The 22807-nt window shown below is 54.7% G+C and overlaps 1 protein-coding gene across 1 annotated transcript in view; it reads right to left on the reverse strand.

Moving 5' to 3' along the window:
• The window catches only part of LETM1 (leucine zipper and EF-hand containing transmembrane protein 1), a 38222-nt gene extending 26064 nt beyond the window's left edge, over positions 1-12158 (reverse strand). The window contains exons 1-3 of the mRNA XM_032395524.1: positions 11844-12158; positions 7790-7850; positions 102-552 (exon numbers count right to left, since the gene is read on the reverse strand). Of these exons, the coding sequence (XP_032251415.1) occupies positions 102-552; positions 7790-7850; positions 11844-11922 (591 nt within the window). The 5' untranslated portion in view covers positions 11923-12158. The remainder of the gene's footprint in view (positions 1-101; positions 553-7789; positions 7851-11843) is intronic.
• Positions 12159-22807: the final 10649 nt, after the last annotated feature.

Consider the following 22807-nt stretch of genomic DNA (forward strand, 5'->3'; position numbering starts at 1 on the left):
GTTTTTTGTTTTTAAAAACCAAAAGTGGCAGAAAAAAGCTCTAAACGTATTTTAAAGCTCCTAGAAGGGGAATGGACCAGGAAGTCTCGCGTGCCCATTACCTGCCTGCGCTCTCTGCGGGTCAGGCTGTGGCCGTGGAGGATTCGCCAGAGCATCCGCGCGGCGATCTTGGTGTCAATCCAGAGCAGGCGGAAGCCGTGGTAGTAGTGCTTCAGCTCGTCCAGGACCCTCTGCCCCAGCGACTTCTTCACGGCCACCTCCGGCGGGGGGCTGTACACGGGGCCTCCCTCCTCCAGCTTCTTGTTCTTGTCCTTTAGGGACTTGAGGGACTTCTCCACCACAGAGTCATCGCCCAGTGGGGGCGACGAGTGCCAGCAGCGCAAGGGAAGGAACGGTGGCCCTGGGACAACCAGACTGGCGGAGGTGGGGGCCCACGGCACTCCAGCCGCCGAGCACACGCGCTCGGGCCTCAGAGTCCAATAGCCACGGGGATCGGTTCTGAAGGAAAGGTGCACGGGGTGGACGGGAGTGCAGCAGCGAAATGGCATGTTCCTTGAAAAGGGAAAAAGGAAAACAGCGATGAGGAGCCAGCCACTGTCTACGACCTCCCAGCACCACATACCGACGAGAACAACACAAACCAGAGCCGTATCACAACTACACGCACACTCAACGTTCCTGGCACGTGAAACAGACTCCCCACCGCTTCCTGATGCTCAGAAAACACATCAGGAAGAGGAGAAGCTGCTTGCAAGGGGCTTGTGCAAGAGACCAAGGGCAGCCAGTCCCCGTGGGCTCATGGAGGACACCAGGACACCAAGGAGCCTGGGCAGGGGCTAGGGCCTGGGGTTAAGGGACAGGCTGGACACAAACAGCAGAAGCCTGACCTCTGGACTAGAGAGACCCAACCTTGGGGCAGATCTCCCATGTGGGTTCCCAGACTTGGGGAATTTGGGGTGGGGCAGGGTTGAGGGCGGGGTCCTTTCCCCTACCAGGTGACTTTCTACAAAGACCTGCAGCTCTTGAGCAAGTCCTGGAAGTCAGTGAGGACACTCGAATCAATGGTGACCCAACCCTGTGTGCAGTCCAGCAAAGATGTTTGTGCAAAATGGCAAAAACCCAACAAATCACATCCAGAGCCCACTCCTCCCTCTCTTCCCTGTGCTGCTCCCTCTGCTCAGCCCAGAGCCTCAATTACAGCCCAGTGCTGGAGCAATTTACCTGCACGATTCTCAGAACCCCACCATCTTCTATGTACCTCACCTGTCCTACCGGAAACCTCCTCCCTCCCTGGTGCACAAATCCGCTTCTGGGAGGCCACAGGCTCCCAACTTAACCTCAGAGGCAACACGCCCCAGCCTCTTCCCATCTGCTGGATCATCTCACTGCACCTGGCCCAACACCAGCAGTGAGGACCTGAGCTCTACAGCTGCCTGTCCCAGTTCAAATTCCAATCCACTACTTATTGCTGTGAGACCTTGGGCAACTTAATTAACCCCTCTGTGCTTCGGGAGCGTCCTCTGTAAGTGGGTGTGGTAATATATATGAAGTACCCAGAACAGTGTCTGGCACGAGCAACACCGACCAGAAAGGTGGCAGCTATGATTACTCTCCCATCAGAGCAGCTGAGGGCTGGAAGGAAGCTAGTGAGTGTCCAGTTCAGCTGCACCTTTTACGGATGGGGAATACCGAAGGACAAACAGGGACGTGCCCACCTCAGGCACGGGGCACCGCCGGCCTCCCGTCGATCAACCCCGTGCTGGCCTCCGGCCTGTCTGCAAGGGCAGGGTCAGTCCTGTGCCATGAACCCCAGGTCCCCACAGTCAACACCTGAGCGGGAAGGTGGTGGCCTTGAGCTCACCCTGCTGGGTCACAGCTGGAAGGGGCAGGCTGCACGGAGCACAGCAGAGCTGCTCAGCCACGTGGGGCTGTGAGACCGTGGCCACAGCCTGGGCCCTCCGCGCCTCGGCCTCACCTCCCAGTGCGGGCGATGACAATGCCCACACACAGGAAAAAACCTTACCTCCTAACCCTGTCAAACTTAATTATCCCATTTTCCAACCCTCAATTAGCAAAAGGAAGCAAGTGGCTTCCCTGAGAAGGCATGATGTCAGCAGCTGCAGGGGGCGGCCCACAGGCACAGACAGACTCGTGAGAACAGAGCAAGCAGAAGAGCACCTGGTGTATCCAGCTGGGCCCAGTGACGCTCCAAGATCTGGCTATCTTCACGCACACTAGAGACTAGCATTACTAGCAATCTAGCCAGAAAGGTTTAGCTATTTTCAAAAAGCATAAAATTGCATAATCTGTTATTTTAAAAATATTTGTCAAAATAACACTAATCTGCGCACGGCTGCTTTCCCATGGGCAGCTGGGGCCCTGCTCTGCCCCAGCTCACGAGAGCCCCTGGCTCGGCCTTGCTCCCGAGAAGCGCACACCCGCCCCACCCACACAGGGTCAGTAGGCCCCTGCCCTTCTCCTGCTTTTCCTCTTTTTTCCCTTCAAAGTGGGGAAAACCCACTCTGGGCAAAAGCAACGTGTCAACAAGAAATTCGCAGTCACTAGAGGACAGGCTATTGGCATTAAAGCTTGGGGGCTCCTATCCAAGGTGCCCGTTTTACTTTAGGGTGCTGATGCCTACGTCCACCTCAACACACACAACTTGCTGCCACCTTCAAGAAAAGAAAAACCAAGGACACCCTGGCTGGCTCAGTAGGTAGAACATGTGACTCTTGATCTCGGGCTTGTGAGTTTGAGCCCCACACTGGGTGGAGAGAGGACTTAAAAATAAAATCTTAAAAAAAAAAAGAGAAAAACTAAGTCGTGGGGCCCCTGGGTGGCTCAGTCAGTTAAGCGTCTGCCTTCGGCTCAGGTCATGATCTCAGGGTCCTGGGATCGAGCCCCACATCGGGCTCCCTGGTCAGCGGGGAGCCTGCTTCTCCCTCTCCCTCTGCTACTCCCCCTGCTTGTGCTCTTTCTCTCTCTGTCAAATAAGTAAATAAAATCTTTAAAAAAAAGAAAAACTAAGTCATGCCTGGCAAAAGAACGCATTCACGGGGTCAGCACGTCCCGTGCCTTGTGGCATCAGCCGCACAACCACAGGGTGGCACGGCAGGCAAAGGGACCCACACCGGCTCTCCCCGTGGCACCTCCCTAACTCTTGTCAACGGCAGAACTCCTGTGCCTACTCGACTCCTAACACGTCCCGTTCCTGAGGGGACAGCTCACCCAGACGATGGCCTGAGGCTGGGCCAGGGAGGATAGCAAGCCTCCACGTGCCACCCTCCATTCTTCAGGGACACGATGCCGGCAAGGGCAAAGTGACGCCAGCAGCAAGAAGGGAAGCAAAGACTGACAACAGAGCAACACGTACCAGGACCGAGAGGAATGATGCCCGAAGTGCAGGCCATCTCTCTGCCCAGAGACAAGAGGTGAAACGGCGCTTGCCTACAGGACAAGGGGCCCCTCCGCCTGCAACATCCCAACACCTGTCAGAGCCCTCGAGGCCCCAGGACAGCGCACCCTGTGCCGGGAGCACTCCAGGGACCGGGGAAGCAGCTAGCACCACCATTTTCGCATTTCGGCAGCCCGTCTTATGAGCACTCGCACTGCACCAGACTCTGGAAAGAGCCTCACGGCAGCCCCACTCTTCCTACGGAATGAGCTCCAGGACTAATGAGTTAGTTTGCTTATTCCCAATTTTAGGTGCTCCCTTGCTGTCTTTATTTTTATGATAAAGGAGGTCAAGAGCAGCCAGACAATGCCCATGACATTGTCTTGGATCAGAAACTCCCCACCTGCTCACCGTTTGGGGTCTGGACCATTTTAGCTGAAGACTGAGATCGCAAAAGAACCAACAGAGAGAATCACACTGGCCTCAGGACAACGTGGACTTCTGTGGCTGGACCCACTTACACATGGAGGTTTTCTGATAAAGGCAGGACAGTCCTGTAAGTACATTTTCCTTACGACTTTTTGTCTAGCTTGCTTTCTTGTAAGAACGCAGCACATGATACATGAGATATGTGCGAATTGACCGTTTTGTTCAGCAAGGCTTCTGGTCAACAGCTGGCTAGCAGCAGTTCAGCTTGGGGAAGTCAAGTCGTATGTGCATCTTCCACTGCCCAGGGGTCGGCGCCAGACCCCTCCCTGCATTGTTCAAGGGTCACCTGTCCTTATCCATGTGGCTCAGTATTTCTTATACTGAGTCATCAAAAGGAAAAGCAACATATCCAGGATGCTGAGACTGATAAAGACTTCAACTCTCACCTGTAATCTCTCATTTGAAATGTAGGCGTTCAGCCAAACAGCTTTATAGTTCCCATTGCTCAACATTTTTTTTTCCCTATAGTCTTCTTTTGTTTATTTTTAAGTAAGCTCCGCAGACAACTTGGGGCTTGAGCTCACAACCCTGACAGCAAGAGTCACCCGCTCCACCAACTGAGCCAGCGGGTGCCCCGCATTGCTTCACTTTCTAAAGAAAGCGCTTAACTTTCTAAAAATTATTAGTTATAAAAAATTTGTATTAATAAAGCCATTTTTGTATTTTAATATGAATCTTAAATGCAGGTACATTTGACTCTTAAAGGTGCTTGAAAAATTCGACGTCCATCCCTAATAAAAACATTTTAGTACAGTAAGAATAAAAAGACAGGGCAGAGAGTACTGAAAACAAAAGCTAACATTACACAGACCAAACACTGGACGCTCCCAATCGGCTGCGGTGACGACGCAGGAGGGCCGTAGCCGCTCTGACGCCAGGCCTGGCAGCGGATGGAGCGGCCAAGTGGCAGGAGCACGGGCACCAGGAGCCTCACAGGGCGCTGTGCCCCCGCAGGCCCCGCCACCGAGGACAGGTGGTACCATGTGAGCGAGAGTATGAGAAACGAGCTGTGAGAAGTGGTTGGACACAAGAAGACTGGTGATTTACATGCCAGCAATAATCACTTAGAAAAAGAATGAGAAAGGAGGTCCATCGACACCAAACCCAACACGTCTGGGCGCTTCTTAAAGGTAGCGGGTGTGGCCCAGATAAAGAAAATGACAGACCTCTTCCTGAAACAGAGAGAAGGTCTTACTAAAGAAAACAGCTTACCCTCTGGGAAACTGTGGGTGCCTTTAAGTTAATATTCCCAAATAATTTTATGTTGTTTTTTTTTTTAAAGATTTTATTTATTTGACAGAGAGAGAGACAGTGAGAGAGGGAACATAAGCAGGGGGAGTGGGAGAGGGAGAAGCAGACTTCCCACTGAGCAGGGAGCCTGATGTGGGGCTCGATCCCAGGACCCTGAGGTCATGACCTGAGCCAAAGTCAGATGCTTAACAGACTGAGCCACCCAGGTGCCCCGATTTTATTGTTTTGAGGACACTCCAGTTACAATCCCAAAAAGACCACTTTAAAACTGAAATAATTCAAAAGTAAACCCAGAAAGACTGTCCAGAAAGGAGGTGTTCCAGGCCTGGTCCCCTGCAGGTAAAAGCCAGCAGGACTCACCAGGGTAAACGTCAGGTGCAGGCCACCCAGACACGACGAGCACCCCCATGTAAGAGGAAAAGGTGCAGAAGGCTCTGCAGGCTCCCCTACCCCGCCCCCGTGGTGGCTCATGCAGGTGAACCAGTCCACATGGCAGTCCTCTAATCTGCCTTAGAGGTCAGTACCTAGAAACCAGAGACTTCACACAAAAACCCAGACCTCCAGCTTGTCTTGAAAAAAACCCAAGAGCTGGCCTTACGAGGCTACATCCTTTATGGCAAGCATGAGTTGCACCCCGGGATCACCAGCCAGTTTCCAGCCTCACACTGGGCCCCATGCCCCTGAAAGGCTACCCGCGGATTACAGAGTTTGCTTTAGAATTATCTAGAAATGCACACTTTGGCAAGAGTAAAGATGTTCTATGCACATTCATCAATGGCTCCACATCATAAAGAGTTCATGACAACATCTTACACTGGTCAAAAGATAAATCTAATTAAAATCAAACCCGGGGGGGGCACCTGAGGGGCTCAGTTGGTTAAGCGGCTGCCTTCGGCTCAGGTCATGATCCCCGGGTCCTGGGACTGAGCCCCGTGTCGGCCTCCCTGCTCAGCAAGAGCCTGCTTCTCCCTCTCCCACTCCCCCTGCTTGTGTTCCCTCTCTTGCTGTGTCTCTCCCTGTCAAATAAATAAAAAAATCTTTAAAAAATCAAATCAAATCAAATCAAACCCATGATTGGGGCCCCTGGGTGGCTCAGTCAGTTAAGCGTCTGCCTTCGGCTCAGGCCATGATCCCAGGGTCCTGGGATGGAGCCCCACATCGGGCTTCTTGCTCAGCGGGGAGTCTGCCTCTCCCTGCTGCTCCCCCTGCTTGTGCTCTCTCTCAAATAAATAAAAAAATTTTTTTTAAAGATTTTTAAAAATTTATTTATTCATTCGAGACACAGAGATATATATAGAGAGAACATGAGCAGGGGGGAGAAGCAGAGGGAGGGGGAGAAGCAACGCGGGGCTCGATCCCAGGACCCTGGGATCATGACCTGAGCCGAAGGCAGACGCTTAACCATCTGAGCCACCCAGGCGCCCCTCAAATAAATAAAATCTTAAAAAAAAAAAAAATCAAACCCAAGAGCCAGGTGGGAGTACTCCTGCAACAGGCAGGGGCCAGGGACTGCTGCTGGGAGGGGGTTTGAAACAGACTCTGTTGTGTCCCCACCATACCCTGCATGTATGTCAACCCCACTCCACAGAGACACTCACACATGCAAGAAAAGCCTCGCAAGCCCGCTGTGTTTAAGCACAATTTTGCTTTACCATCAACCAAGTTTTCGTGTATGACTTACATAGTTTTTATTTTAGGGAATTAAATCTGTTCCAGGAAGGCATTCTCCAGAAAAGTGTTATAGCCAAGATGAGGTGACAAATGAACCATCTCAAATGAGTAAGAAAACTCAGACGACCCCATGGCTCCGTGGTTGTGAGGGGCACTTGGGAAGAGGTCTGCACTCTCCAGTTGGAAGAATCAGAGATGTCCGAAGGGAGAGACGGGCTCTACTCTGGGTTTCTGGGGCAAGAGGACAAGGGCCTGGGAGTCAGGAGAGAGGTCGGGGCATCTGACCATGCAGGTGGGGGAGGGCATCACAAGGAAACTATGCTCGGGGATGCTGGGTAGAGGGAATGGTGGGTGGGAGAGCACAGGAACCAAGGGAAGTATGGATGCCACTTCCTCCAGGAAGCCCTCCAGCCTTGCAAAAGCACCACTATGGGGAAGGGCTAAGTCTACCACATTCCAGGCATGTCCCCAGAACCAGGTGGGGCAGAGCCCTGTGGCCAGCAGTCACTCAACATGATGCTCTGTGAAGGACCAAATGGGGTTCAAGGGAGGGTCTAATGTGTTCACTGACAGAGTCCAACACCTACAATGCTGCCTGGCGGCGCATCCTATGTCTCTTTGCACAAGTACATGAAAAGCCACCGACAACAACAGACGTGGGAGCGTGGAAAAGCACACAGTGCATGGTAAGTACACAGCATTGTCTGTTTTGAAAAACAGACATATGAAAAAAAGACCAGAATAAAATACACTGAAATGTAGAAATATTTACAACAAGTACTGGAATTATGAATGTTTATTTTCCAAGGATCTACTAACGTATGAGGTTATGTACTTCAAAATGCAAAGATAAAGGCTAAAAAGAAATAAAAACAAAGAACAGGAAGGTAAAATATACCGTCTCCCCAAAATCAGGAGTCACACATCAGTCAAGCATTTCAAGCTCCCACTTCCACTGCACATACGGTAACGTTGTTGACTTACAGGTGGCTTATCAGCCCCACGGTGCTGGCACAGCCAAGACAGGCACGATCTCCCAGACTACCTACGACAAAGACGAGGAGAAAACAAGATGTAAGTCTCAAACCACGAGCTGTAGACGGATACCACCTTTTAGACTCTCCTTTGCAGAGTAAGTTTCTAGAAGCCTGTTCTGAGTGTTGGAAGGTTTCAGAGTGTTGCAAGTGAAGGGTCTGTCCAGTTAGGAACACGGGGTCTTGGGGTAGCCTTAGGAAAGAAGGGGAATCTGAGGCAGCCCCCGGCTTCAAATACCCCATCCAGGGACACCAGGTTCCACCAGCCAAGGGTCCACAGAGCCCAGGCCTGGGGGTCTCCCCAGGCAGGACCACTCCTTACTCGCTCCAGCTGATGCCAGGTTGCACGGGACCCCCAACGCACAGACAGCCCCATAGAGCAAGCAAGGGCCCCACCCAAACAACCCAACACCTTCTCTGCCCACAGGAGGGGGCGAGGGCTATGAGAATTATTGGTAAAATAAATGCCAAGAGCAAGCTATTTCTTGGATAAACACTATTGATGAATGTACAGCACACTTTTAGGATTTTGATATATTTTCTGACACTTTTTCTAACTCAACGCGGCTTCCGTAGCATCAACTCAGAGTCCGTTCTCATGACCAATACTCAGGCTTACCTGTGATCAAGCCCTGTGCTGTGGAAACACCTGTGGAGGGAACGAGACACATACTAGGGGCAGTGGGGCCAGAGGCACCGTGCTGAGAGGATGCCAGGCAGCAAGGCTGGAAAGGCAGGCTGGCATCCTAAGACCCTCCGGCAGCAGGAGAGCACAGAGCAGGTGCAGAGTGCCGAGGGCTCACTCCGACAGCCAGCATGAGAAGGGAGGAGAGAAGACGGGCACAGCAGGGGACAGGTGCCAGCTCCAAGACACCCTCCAAGCAGGCCAGGCAGGGGAGACCCGAGCTGCTCCCAGCGGACCCTCTGGAGACAAAGACTTCCACTTGTCACTTCATGTATCTCAAGTGGAGCCCAGGGTCATCACAGGCAACTTCTCCTGTGTAGAAGGCTATTCCCATCAAATGTAGGACCTTGTAGGACAGGTGACAGCCTTGTTTAAAGCTGGGGTCTGGGCTCCCAAGTGGTGACCATGATTCATCATCTTTTATATTTCAAACATTACATTTTTAGTCACACCAAGCCCTTCTCACCCCAGCTGAGGACCAAACAGAAGTGTCCCAGACCTGCGCCAGCCCCGCACCCCAAGAACATAGCTCAGCAATGGCTCCTGGTCCTGCACCTGCCCCCCAGCAAGGAGACAAGCTGTCACAGCTCCCACAGCTCCCTGGCCTGCCCTCCTGTCACTATGTTGTGTGAACTGCACATCCCCTGTCCTACCTGGCCCCTTCCCACAATCTCCCCACTCTGAAGGCTTCCCCAGCCCTCTAAGGAGCCCACTCCAGGGGGACGGGGTGGGGAGAAGACTCCGGGATATGGGCCACAGATGGACCATTCCCTCCTTCTAGAAGTCCCTTTAATTTTTTTCCCCCCAACAGCCAATTCTACAACTCTCTGGCCCCAGCTGGGCAGCCTACCAATAGGTTCTGTCTGACCCTACCCGGAGTTAGTGCATACCCACAGGTTATTAAGGGCTCGGTCCCACAAGACTGCTCCGCTTCGGACACCAGTTGCAAGTAGGGTTCTCAGGTCACCCACACTTCTGCCAGCTACAAATATGAGGGTTCCCACCACCACTTTCAGTTTTATTAATTCTCTGGAACAACACAGAACTCAGGAAAATTCTCTATTTCCTATTACAGTTTATTATAAAGGACATGAGGAACAGCCAGATGGTGAGGTACATAGTGCAAGGTGTAGAAGACTCCTGAGTGCAGGAGCCTCTGTCCCTGTGGGGTCAGCATCTACAGATGCCACCAATTCCAAAGCTCCCCAAGCCTCCCTATTCAAGAGTTCTTTTCTTATCTTCATTACCTAGACATGACTGACTATACCCTAGGCCACGGGCAATCGATTTCAATCCCCAGACCCCCTCCCCTCCCTGAAGGCTGGGATTCTACAATAGAGCTGAACAGTCCTCAAAACTGTCAAGGAAAGCCTGAGAAACGTATCACAGCCAAGACTAAAGAGAAATAACAACTACATGTAATGCGGTGTCCTGGATAAGGTCCTGGGATACAGCAAGACATCAGAATTAAAATGTGCACAATAAAGGAAAGGTACTAATAAAAAAACAAATGCGAATAGAGAGTATGTAAATAACAAAGTAAAAAAAATCAGAATAAAGTGTGGGGCAGAATAAAAGAAATCTGGATACAGTATGGAGCTCAGATAATAACAATGTAACAATGTTGGTTTACTAATTGTGACAATAAGCCACACTGACAGAAAAGGTTAATACTGAGGAAATGTGCTGCAGAAAAGGGCCCCTGTGCCCAGATCGGAGTGTTTTGGAGGGTCCAAGACTGGACTCGAAGTCCAGTCCTGGGTCTCCAGGACTCTGGATTCCCTGTTGGTCCTACAGCAAACCCAATTCTGAGCCACTCTCAGCCCCTTCCTGTATAATAAAGAACAGTGCTAACTACAAGAAACATTTGTGCTCCCAGAATGATACAACCACAAAAACAAATTCCGCTCACTTTTTTTTTTTTTTTTTTAAAGATTTTATTTATTTATTTATGAGAGAGAGAGAGAGAGGCAGAGGGAGAAGCAGGCCTCCCGCAGAGCAGGGAGCCTGATGCGGGGCTTGATCCCAGGACCCTGGGATCATGACCTGAGCCGAAGGCAGACGCTTAACGACTGAGCCACCCAGGCGCCCCGTAATTCCGCTCACTTTTAAACCGTGAACTACTACAGAAACCTGAAGTGGCCAAAGCATTTTTATTACCATGCTTAGAAGAGATACAAGGAGAACAGAGGGACCTGGACACCCAGACTATTCACACCGTCACTTCCAGCTGCTCAGTGCCCTTCCCATGGCTCCAAAGTTCTAAGCAGCCAACCAGCCATTATGTTAAAAATTACAAGAATTATGTTTCTTGGGGGTGTTTTTGTGAATCGTAAAGTACTTTGAAATATATTTCACTTGAGTCTCTAATATTCATAAGAGAAGTCCTAATCTTAACAGATAAGGAACAAACTCAGAAAGGTTAATATATAAGAAGAATCAGAAAGGGAGCCTGGGCTACTGACATGTGGCCCCTAAGAGCCCCGAGTTAGGTGTGATCTCTGCGTAGACAGTATGGTCACTGAGGCTGGGGATACCAAGAGACCTGCCTGGGACCACGCCCAGCAAGGCCTGGGGCCCCTCTACAGACACCCAAGAGTCCTAGAAGGATATGGGCCCCACGGATGTCCTACAGGTCCGCAGATCCAGCTCGTTCGTGTCTGCCAGACCCTGGCCATTTCTCAAGAGTCCTAAACGTGGCCCAAGGGCACGACTGTCCTCGTGAGTGAACACGAGGTGGAACCACGTTCCACCAAGCTTAACCACGACAGGAGCGCCCAGACAGTCCTAGGGCTGACGGTCAGCGCGCTCCCTTCAAAAGACTTTCCAAACCCCGCTCAGGACGCCGGGCCAGCAGCCGGGCGGCTAAGGTCACAGCGCGAGTGAGTCACAGGCCGCCGCCCCGCCCGCGGCACCCACACCCCGACAACGGGCTGGCCAGGGCGGGGCTGAGGGGCAAGGCGGCCCAAGGTCCCAGCACGGCGTGACCCCAGCCCCGGGCCGCGTCCGAGCGCCCCGACCCACCCACCCACCCACCAGAGCGCCGCCGGGCGCTGGGGTGCCGCCCGGCAGCCGGGGCCCGAAGCCCTAGGCCGCCCGCCCGGACATCCGGCCCCCTGCTCCTGTCCTCCCAACGCCCCTGGTCCGGGCTCCAGGCCTCAGCCCCGGTCCCGGCCCCAGGCCCCGGCGCCCCGCCGCCGCCGGCCCCAGCCCCTGTCCCAGCCCCCACCCGGCCCCCGTCGACCCCGGCTCCCGGCCCCCGCCGGCCCCGGCTCCCGGCCCCCAGCCCCGCGCTGTCGGCGGAGCGCCGGCTGCTTACCCCTCGGGGCGGCGGCGCGGGGCGGCGGGAGGCGGGTGGGCCCCCGGCCGCGGCAGCTCCTCAGTAAGATGGACGCCATGTGCCCGGTCGCGGCGGCCGCTCCGGCCTCCTGCTGCTGCCTCCTCCTGCGCGGAGGCCGCGGCTGCTCGCCGGCCCGCCGGCGCCTCGGCCCGCCCGCGCGGACGGTTGAAAGCGGCGGTTGGCTACCGGCGGCGGACGCTCAGCTCAAGGACCCGGCACCGGCGGCAGCCATGTCCCCTCACAGCGTCCGGCGGCGCGGGGCGGGGCGGCCGGGCCTCCGCTCCCATTGGGCCCCTCGGGCGCCCGCCGCCCGCCAAGTGCGGGGCGGACTCGCGCCGCCGCGAACTACGGGTCCCGGCGTGCCCCGCGACGGCCAGCCCCCGAGGCCGCGCGGCATTCTGGGGCCCGTCGCGCCGGCCGCGCACGCGTGCTGGGCCCTTCCGTGTAGCAGCGGTGGCGGGTCGACGCGGAGAGGCACGGGTGTCTTGGGGCCCTCGGGGGAGGGCCCCGCGGAGGGACGCCGACGGACCGGCTTGTGTGGCCGAGCTCCTGCTAGCTGTCGGTCCCGTTCCGAGCCAGCGCACGCAGTCTCGAAGGGCCCTCCCCGGGTCCAGGCCCAGGGCGGTGCCCCCGCCTCGCGGCCTGAGCCGCCCAGCCGAGCGCTCACATGCCTGCTCCCAGAAGGCCCTCCACCCAGCCCGGACCTTTGAGCCCACACCCCCTCTTTCCTAAGATGGGGTCATGTTCGCAATGGTCGTGCGGGGACGGATGAGGTGACGCAGGGAAAGCAGGCCGGGGGAAATGGGGTGGGCGGCCCCTGGGGCCCCGTGGACATGGTCTCCCCAGGCAGGCCACTCCCACCAGCCTGCACTCCCAGCCCAGGGGCCCCAGGCTCCTCCTCGGGACTAGCCACCCTGCTTTCCCCGTCCCATGCTTTGCTTGGAAGGCCTTTTGCCTCCTGGCCTCGTCTGCTTGTCTCTTGTTCACTGATGTAATTAATCCCAGGGTACCGCTTAGGGAAGGTCCGGCAGTGCATACTCAGTGCAAATCTGTTCTCCGGGCTGCGGAGTGTGGAACTCCTAATCTTAGCAGGCTCCCCGCTCTTGAGAGACTGAATTTGGTTGTATGGCATGTCTCCCTAGGAGGCTCAGCCCTCGCCATCAGGAAGAAATAGCCTGCCCGCAGTGGTTTTCCTTTCCAGGACTGCCAGATGCTGAGCTGGGATGGGCCTGGAGTCCCCAGCTGAGGTGGGAGAAGATGGAGCTAGTTAGTGCGGGGCACTTGGGAGATAGAAGTGCTTGTATTAGCACTGGGCAGTGAGCGCTACAGACGTCATACGCAGAGTTAACCCAAGCAGGTCGATGCCTGCAACTGAGGCCTCCAAGGTCAAAAAAACATAAAGCCAGGCTCCTTTCCTGTACATCCCCCAGGAGGCAATGGTGGAATGAGGAAGGACAGTTCTTGTCCCCCATCCCAGGATCAGGTCTGAGTCAGGGCAAATAGGTGCTCAGGATCAGACAGGACTGGCCTTCCAACGCCCAAAGTGTAGGAGAACGCTTGTGTTAGTGCTCGTAGCTGAGTAGCTGACATTGGCCCTCAGCTCCCAAAGGCTCTGTTCCAAAGCCGTCAAGGGGCAGGGAGGGAGGCTCCACAGAGTGGGTGAGAATCAAAGCTGGTCCCTAACAATGCTGTTAGTGTCTGCAGGACTTTGAAGGACAATGGATGGGGGGAAGGCCCCATCTGCCTCTGTATTGCCCAGGGGGCCAGGTGTGAGGAAATAAGGCAACAATGCTCACTCGCCCTTGGCACGATTCACCTGTGACCCAGCTAGGTTGCATGAGAAAGAGAAGAAAAAATAGGGTCTCTATAGAGGGGGCGCTTCTGAACACCCGTCTGTGATGCTTTCTGCAGGTCCACTGCCAGGGTGGAATTTTGGAGAAAGTCATTTTTAACAATACCTTTATTGGTTTTTCTTTTTTCTTTTGTTTTTAAGATTTTATTTATTTGAGAGAAAGTCAAGCATGGGGAAGGGCAGAGGGAGAAGCAGGCTTCCTACTGAGCAGGGAGCCGGATGCGCGGCTCCATCCCAGGACCCTGGGACCATGACCTGAGCCGAAGGCAGATGCTTAACGACTGAACCACCCAGGCGCCCCCCCTTTATTGGTTTTTCTAATTAGCTAAAGAACATGTGCTTGTTATAAGCATTTTAAGTTTATAAAAATAAATAAAAAGCGGCGCCTGGATGGCTCAGTTGGTTGAGCATCTGCTTTCAGCTCAGGTCATGGTCCCAGGGTTCTGGGATCGAGCCCCACCTCGGGCTCCCTGCTCAGCAGGGAGTCTGCTTCTCCCTCTGCCTCTCGCCCCTGCTTGTGCACTCGCACGCTCTCTCTCTCTCTCAAATAAATAAGTAAAATCTTTAAAAATAAAAGAAATATAAAGAAACAAGTAGAGGGGTGCCTGGTTGGCTCAATCCATAGAGTATGCAACGCTTGATCTTGGGGGTCACAAGTTCAAGTCCTACATTGGGCATAGAGCTTACTTAAAAATAATAATTAAAAAACAAGTAAAAATCTGGGATCCTGCCAGCTTGCTATCCATACCCTTAATGCCACGTGAATGGCCACCTTCCTGCCCCCCACCTACTCATGCAGCAGTCCAAGTGCACAGAATCCTGGCACAGTGGGTCTGTTTTTATATCGTGGACTCTGGTTTTTTTCTTCTCTTTTTTTACGGGCCTTTTTCTTTTTTCTGTGCTCCCCACAAATTGAACATAATCTTCCATAGTCGGTCCATGTTTACACAAGTGACAAGAGTCCAGAGAAACAGAGTGGAATATTCAGGCAGCACAAATGCCCCAGCTAGGGAGGATAGAGAATCTGCCTAGGGGTGAGGTCAGGAGTCAGGTTAGGGATCTGGTGTGGGGGGGAGGGCCATGTTAGACATCGGGTTAGGGAATCAGGTTAGGGGTCAGGTTACGGATCAGGGTATCAGAGGAAGACTCAGCTGTGTGCCGTACTGCAGCCAGGATCAGTCTCAGCAGGTGAAACTGGATTTGACAGGGTTGGAGTTTTGCTCAGAAGTGTGATGAAGGAAGAGAGGGACAGTGGAGTTTAAGATGTGTGCAAAAGAGTGGCCATAAGGCTTGACTGGGAAATTTAAACTGGGGACGAGGGGAAGAGAGGAAAAGGGAGCAGCTGAGGACAGCGGAAAGTGGCCGGACCACTGGCCTGTGGGGGCTGCTGGTCCTGGAGGGCGTTGGGAGTCCGGTACCACAGCAAGTGAGCTGGCAAGAGAGGGATGCTCACAGTGGGTGGTGGGTGGCTTGCATTTACTGGCCATGGCAAAGCTAGAATGTGAGCCCATGAGAAGGGCCTGAAGTGACGCTGGAGGGCAAGGCCCTTGGGGTGGAAGAGCCAGACACCTTTGAGCGCCATGGGGAAAGGCAGGCCTTCCTCCAATTGAAAGCAGCCTTAGCCAGGCACACACAGCAGAAGGAGCGGGTACTGGCCTCCAGCCCTCTTGCTGTTGGAACAACCTACACAACCAAGGTGGTGGCCCGGACTAGAGTATGGAAGAGACATTCATTTGAGTCCTTGAGTACACAGGAATGATGTCTATGGGGCTGAGACTAAGCCTACTTGCTCCCCACAGCAGCACCCATTCTCTGTCTCCATAACAAAGCCTTGAGTTTCTGGGTTTCCTGGAAAACACCATTCAGCAGCCTCCCTTGACCCTTCTGCTTCTGCCTGCCAAGCACTGTGGGTGATGGGATGGAAAGGACGGACCCTGGACTGCCGACCTTGGACTTGTTTTACCTAAGAGCGAGAAAACATCTATCTTTTCTCAGCCACTGTTATTTGAAGGGGTTTCTGTATATAAAGCTGAACTTAATCATAATGGATTCAAGGACAGATCCCTAGAAGCTAGATTGCTTGAGGCAGTGTGACTGCCAATGTATATTTTTGTAAACCTTTAAAATTAAAGGTTTTATTTTTTAAAATTTTATTTATTCATTAGAGAGAGAGAGAGCACAAGCAGGGGAAGCGGCAGGCAGAGGGAGAAGCAGGCTCGCTGTTGAGCAGGGAGCCTGATGCAGGACTCAATGCCAGGACCCTGAGATCATGACTTGAGCTTAAGGTAGATGCTTAACCGAACAAGCCACCCAAGTGCCCCTCATTTGGTGCTTTTTAACAGCTTCTATTTTTTCTATTGAAGTTTCTCTTCATTCATTAGACCATATTTTCCTTTAATTATTGAATATCTTCAAACACCTGCCTTAAAGTTTTTCTCCGTCAGACCTAAAACTGGGCTTATGGTTGGTTTCTATTAATTGCTTTTTTCCCTTGATAATGGCCACATCTCTTTTCTTTGCATGCTGAGTAACTTTATTGTTCATTAATTGCTGTGGATGATATGCTGTAGTCTCTAGATTCTTTTATTTTCCTTTGACAGTGACAATGTTGCTTTCCGATCATTGAACACTCTGCAGCTTCTGCCTTCCTCCCTTTGGATTCCCACTCTAGGGAAGCCAGCCCGTGTTGGAAGGATACTCAAGCAGCCTGTGGAGAGGCCCACATGGGGAGGAACTGAAGCCTCCTGCCAATGGCCAGCACCACCTGAGTAAAGCTGTTTCCGTAGCCTATCTGCAGCTCCAGCTAAGGTTTCGGATGATGGCTGCTCTGGGCATCATCTTGTCTGCGACCACAGAACTAGCTGTCTCGCCCATTCCCAATTCCTGACCAAAGCAACTGTGTGTGGTAATATTTACTATTGTTTTGAACCACTAAGTTTTGGGGTAACATGATACACAGCAATAAATAACAGACAAGATGTGTCTAGAGGATGTTTTGCTGTAGGATGAGGCTCCAGTTCCCAGGGCATGGATCCTAGTGTCTCAGCCGCATGCCAGGGACATTCATGGGCTTGAACAAGGTGTCCACTCTAGCTAGCCCAGAGCTCCCACAACAGTTGTTCTCTGGGAAGTCTGGGGGCCTCACCCCAAGTATATGCGGCCCCGTCCTCAGCCAAGGACAGTGGGACATCTTAGACTCCCTGGACACACTTGCCGGTCCTCCAGTGCCCTCTCCACAGATTCCAGCAGCAGCACTGGCCCCTCAGCTCGGTCATATGGTGTGCCCTGGCTGGACCCCATCTCCCTGTGCCATGGTAGGAGACTGCCACAAGTACAGAGCTGGGTAGGCGAGGTGTACCTTGCGAATGTCCCTTCACTGGGGATTGCAGTCCTGCATTTCCTGTTTTTCACACCTGAAAACAGCTGCCTCATCTGTTTTGTCCATGTTAATGGTTGTTGACAGTGGGAGGGCCAGTCGGCTCCAGGATTCTCTGTTCTAGCCTCAATCAAATTTGTTTTTAAAGACAAATCTTTCTACATTTGTGGGAAAACTGGTGAGCTCTGAATCAAGCCTAGAATTTAGTTAGTGGTAATGGACTGATGTTGGTTTCTTAGTTTTGATAAAGCTACCATGGAAATGTAAGCTGTCGAGACGAGGGGAAACAGGTGGGGAAACTGTTATCTGTGCATCTTTTCTGTAAATATAAACTTATTACAATAAAAAAATGATCCATCTGGCGGGGGGCCGGAGTGAGGGAAAGAGAGGCCAGGCTCTCTGTGTGGCTGCCCACCAGGCTGGCTCTGAGCGGCAGCTCCTGCTGTCTCTGGTCAGTCCCCACCTTAGGCTGGTGAGGCCAGTCACTCGTCCAGGACACAAGTGGTCCAAAGCGTTCCGCAAGCTTTAACCAGTAGTCACACCTAGCGGCACGCCCAGAGCTTGGGAAGAACTTTCATTTTCCTCTCTTTGCTGTTTTGGGTTTTAATTTCTTGCAATCGTCATAATTAGAAAAAGAAGCGCTACTTCAGCACAAGACAATGTTTCTTTAGCCAAAGCCTGAGTGAGTGGGCAGCGCTGGCCGCGGCGCCCTGACTGGTGGTCTTCGACCTGAGGAGGATGGGGGTGCAGGGGCCACCGGAGGGGTGGGCGCGGCATGGCGAAGGTCGCCCGTCTTCTTATCACTGCCCTCGGTTCTCAGGCATCGCTGCCTTCCCTCCCCTGGAGCCGCGAGACTCACCCAGCCAGCGGCCAAGCCAGCGGCACCCGGGCGGCGGAGAGTCGGAGGCAGGAAGAGGAGCCCGGGAGCGGGCGGCGGGCGGGGCCAGAGCGGTGGGCGGGGCCTCGCGGCGCGTGGCCAATGGGGCGGGGCCAGGACGGCGGGAGCTCTGCGTTCCCCGCTGGGGCAGGTCCCTAACCTCCGCCGGGCCGGAAGCCGCCTCCCTATCCCTCGGCCAGAACGTGCGAGCTTGCCTGCCCAGCTGCACCCGCCCCGCTCGGTTTCCACCGCCCACGCGGCGACTGCCCGGGACATCACTCGGGCCAGGCGTGCCCCGCGCTTTCTCGAGGGAAGGCAGCGGGGCAGATGGGAGCACGTGCCCTTAGGGAAGCAGCCATTCCTTCTTCCCAGCCGCTCCGGCAGGGGGGTACTGCACTACTGCTACACTGTGCACACGGAAGCCTCACACCCTTGCCCAAGGTCGTGCAGCTAGTAAAAGAGATGTTGTGGGTTCAACTGTGTCCCCCAAAAAACATGTTCAAGTCCTAACTCCCCTGCCTGTGAATGCGACCTTGTTTGGAAACAGGGTCTTCGCAGATGTAATCAAATTAAGAGAAGTCCATTAAGTGGACCCTAATCCAATGACTGGCATCCTTAGGAGAAGGGAAAACAGGGGCCCCTGGCTGGCTCAGTCGGTGGAGCATGCGACTCTTGATCTCAGGGTTGTAAGTTCCAGCCCCACTTTAGGTGTAGAGATGACTTAAAGTCTTTAAAAAAGAGAGAGAGAAGAGAAAATAGGTGGACACACAGGGAGGAGGCCATGTGAAGACAGAGCCTGGGAGTGGAGTGATGCTGATAGGAGCCCAGGAAAACCAAGCCTTGCCCACCATCAACAGAAGCTGGGAAGAGGCCAGGAAAGATTCTCCCTGAGAGCCTCAGAGGGAGAATGGCCCTGCATGGGCCTCAGCTTCAGGCTTCCAGCCTTCAAAACTGTGACACAATAACTTTGTGTTGTTTTGTGGCACTTTAGTGGGGCCCTAAGGAACATGTTCTAGGGGAACCAGGACTAGAAGACTGGCTGTCTAGCCTCAGGAAGCAGTGCCATCTGGAGATAAACAGAGCTGTGCATACCCTCCAGGAGGACTTAGCCAGCCTGGGAGGAGTCAGAGAAGGCTTCTGGAGAAAGGACTATCCCAGGTAAGATCTGGCATGGGGACAGAGGGAGAAGTTCAATTTGATACCTGCCTAGGGTGGATGTGTGTGGCTGTCCAAGGGGTGACATCCAGTGGGGAGTCATCTTCAGACTAGGAGCTCTGGGGAGAGGGCTGGGCTGGACAGGCAGAGCTAGACGTCCTTCCTGTTCCTGAAAGTCCAACACAAGGCTGGCTGAGGAGTGGGTTTTTTGTGAGGGGAACTGGGGAGCCATAGCACGATTTTAAACAGTTGAGTGACACAGTCGGTTTAGAAAAATTCTGGTTGAATGCAGAGAATGGACTGGAGGGGGAGAAAGCTGCCTCCTACTGGAGAGAGGCTGGATTAGAGGGGATGTAGGAAGTGGAATTCCTGGGGGGTGGGGGTGGAGTTCTAGGCTAGCTCAGGTGGAATCTCCAGGAAGCAGCTTTTGGGGGCAAGATGGGTGGAGGCTCCTCAGCCAGGGTTCAGTCTGCATGTCCATCTTCCCTGCCTGACAGGGACCCCCATGCAATGGAGGGTTGGTCAATGTGACCTAAGGAGCCTTGCAGTGCTGCCTGCTGGCCCCTGCTCCTGGGGGCTGTCCCTGTGGACTGAAGTGGCCCGTGGCCAGGTGGGAGATGAGGCAGAGCCAGGCTTTGGAAAAGGCAAGTTTCCAGTCTGGAGAGCAGAGTGGGCAGGGCTGGGAAGGGGCTTCTGGGAAGGTGGGGTGGGGGGAGGCCCTCTGCCCCTACTGCTCTGCCTGGGCTGGGGGAAGGGCCTTTATTCCTTCCCCTCCTTGGAGGCAGGGGCCACCTGGGGCATGGGAGGAGGGGTGGCTTAAGACTGCCAGTTTCCACTTGGAAGCCCTCTTTATTTGGCCAGGGATGGAGAAAGGCTGGGGTCAGAGTGCATGCATCCCCATGGAAACAGCAATGAGCCTGGCCCCTCAGGGACCCTGGCCCTGGCAGGGGTTGGGGCTCCTTTGGCTAAGAGGACTGGGCCTTGCCTTTGGCAGCAGCTCCTACAGGGAGGTCAGGCCATGAGCTGCAGGACCTGTGGCAAGGAGGAGCAGGGAGGCAGAGAGCGCTTCAGCCAAGGCTGCACGGAGAACAAGGAGGGGAGCTTGCACTGTGCCTTCTGGAGCTCTATGCCCGGAATGGGTGGTTAATGGAAGGCAGGCCGCCAGCGGCGGCACAGCTGCACACCTCGTGGCCAGGGGACTCCCCACGAATCTTGACCTCTTGTTCTGTTGCTGTGGGCCTTGTCCCAGGTCCAGCAGGCAGGCCTGGAGTCCTCTGGTCCTAAAGGCCTTGCCCAGCTTGGCCTTGGCCTGAGAGCTGGGGTGGGGGGTGGTGCTGTGAGAGCTGAGATGGAGGGCAGCTGAACTCCCCAAAAAGGCCAGAGCAGGACAGCCCTCCATCATCTGTAATCACCCGCCTTTGAGTCCAGAATTTTCATCCAGAGAAATGACAGGAGTCTCAAAGAGACCCAAACAAGGTTCAGTCCCTGCTGCTGCCATCCTTGGGTGGCCAGGATCCCTCTGGGCCCACCGGGCTTGGGGCTTTGCCTCTCAGGGCCCTCACCCACCTGCCTGAGTCCTGTTTTCCAAGAGCATGCTTTCTCAGCCTGTAGTGCCAGGGAACTACCCAGGCTCTATGAATTTCCAAGCTCTGTATGCACTGGAATCATTACCCCAGGGACAACAGCCCACCTTTGAGAGCCTCACATGTGAGCACCTGTGGAGGGCCCAGTAATCGGAAATATGGTCCCCACAGGGCCAGGGCCCTGGAGTGTGCAGGGCTGGGGGCTGTCCTGCTGGCCAGACTTGCTGAAAAGGGCTCAAGACCTCCATGAGCCAGGCGAGGCTTGCACTGGGCGGGAAAAGACCAGCCAGCCCCAAATAAGTTTCTTAAGAAAAATCTAAACAGGCATTTGCATGTTTTGAATAAATTTGCATATGGATCACACTATTCTAAATGCGTTTTTTTTTCCAGAAGACGAGATTTAATTTCAAATCTGTGAAATCAGAGATGTGGTATTTGCCCTGTACTGCAGGATTTAGAAGGTGCAGTTTTCAAGTTTGTGCCTTAGGATCCAGGGCCCGGAGAGGGCACCTATTCTTCCCACAGCCAGAGGGATAATATGGCAAAATGCAAATGTGAATAAACCACTGCCCAGATAGATGCCTTTCCAGGAGCTCCCTGTGAGTTCTGGCAGTGACTGCTGGGGGAAGGGTCTCTTCTGGTTTCTCAGGATCTCCAGCACCCTGCTAGGGCACAGCACACATTAGGACCTCACATATAGTTCTTGGCTGAAAGTGAGCAATTCCATAATTCCTTTTAGTTGAGACACTGGGGAGGGTCTCATCCTTGCCCCGGCTTGCCCCATGCTAGTTCCTGGTGGGAAGCAGCTTGTGGCTGGCTCAAGATGGGGAGTTTGAAGTGCCAACTTCTCTGTAGTGTCTCCTATCAGAGTCCTGCATTGGAGGAACTGACCATGCTTTGTACCTCCCTCCCCTCAGTCACTGGATGTGGCTGCCCTGGGAAAGGAGACCCGTGGTGAGATGGCTCTTTGCAGCTGAGGCCGCCCCTAGAAGGTGGCAGCTGAAGGCTGAGCAGGAAGACCCTGTTTGGAAGGGGATCTGAGTGGCACATCTCCGTGTCCACCCTACCAGCCCACCATCCTTACCACAGTCAGAGTGATCTTTCCGAAGGTGTAGCATTCCTGGAGGGCCTCCCTGGTAGCCTTTTCTGCCCTGCCCCTTTGCCCCACGGCAGCCTCACTGGAATGGCACATCCCCCAACTGACCACAGATTCCCCACTCCACCCAGCTCCAGGCCAGACTCGAGTCTGCGGGGTGAGGGCCATGTCTGAATCCACACCCTGCAGAGAGTCTGCAAGAAGACTCCAACACCATCGTGCTGGCCAATCCTCCTCCGGCCTGTTTTCCACGCTCCTTCCCATTGTTTGGGACCATCTAAGCCAAGTCTGTAATGTAGGTTCCAGGAGCAAAGGCGTGCGTGTGTGTGGGTGGGTGTGTATGTGTGTCTGTGGGGGGGCTCCTCTGGGGCTTCCAGCTGGCTTTCCGTGTGCAGGGGCAGTTGGAACTTGACCTCCGCCTTCCCCGCGCCACCGCGCTTCCTGCCCCGGGCGCCTTCTTCCTGGCCCCGAGGTAGGGGCGTGGGTGACCACCTGGGTGCTGGGTTGGCGGTCCTCGTGAGCTGACCCCGCGGTGCCGCACGCACCGGCCCCACCGGCCGGCTGTCCGAGGGGCACGTGCGAGCGCAGGACGCGCCGACTGACGGGGAACGAGCGGCGCCAGGACCCCACGTCCCCGCTCCACCGCCGCGCGCCCCGGCTGGGGCCGCGATCGCGCGGGGCCGGCTCGTGGGCGGCGATTGGGCGCGCGGCCGTGACGTCACCTCGCGCCCGCTGGCTCCGGCCTCGGGCTCCCGGCTCCGGGCTTTGGGTTTAGCCGCCGCCTGGCGCGCGCCCGGCCGAGTAGCGGGAGCGGGACGCGCGCTCGGCGCTGGTCTGAGGCGGCTCGCGGGGTCCCGCGGCCCCGGCCCCGCGCCCCCCCCACCGCCCGGTCCCCGCCCCGCGCCCCCCGCCGGTCTCCGCCCGCCCCGCGCCCCGCCCGCCCGCGCGCCCCGCCCGGCGCGGATTTGAAAAGCCCGGCCGCAGCCCCGCGAGCGCGGCAGCCA

The sequence above is a fragment of the Phoca vitulina genome, unplaced genomic scaffold (assembly GCF_004348235.1).
Source record: "Phoca vitulina isolate PV1807 unplaced genomic scaffold, GSC_HSeal_1.0 scaffold85, whole genome shotgun sequence".
Taxonomy (NCBI): domain Eukaryota; kingdom Metazoa; phylum Chordata; class Mammalia; order Carnivora; family Phocidae; genus Phoca; species Phoca vitulina.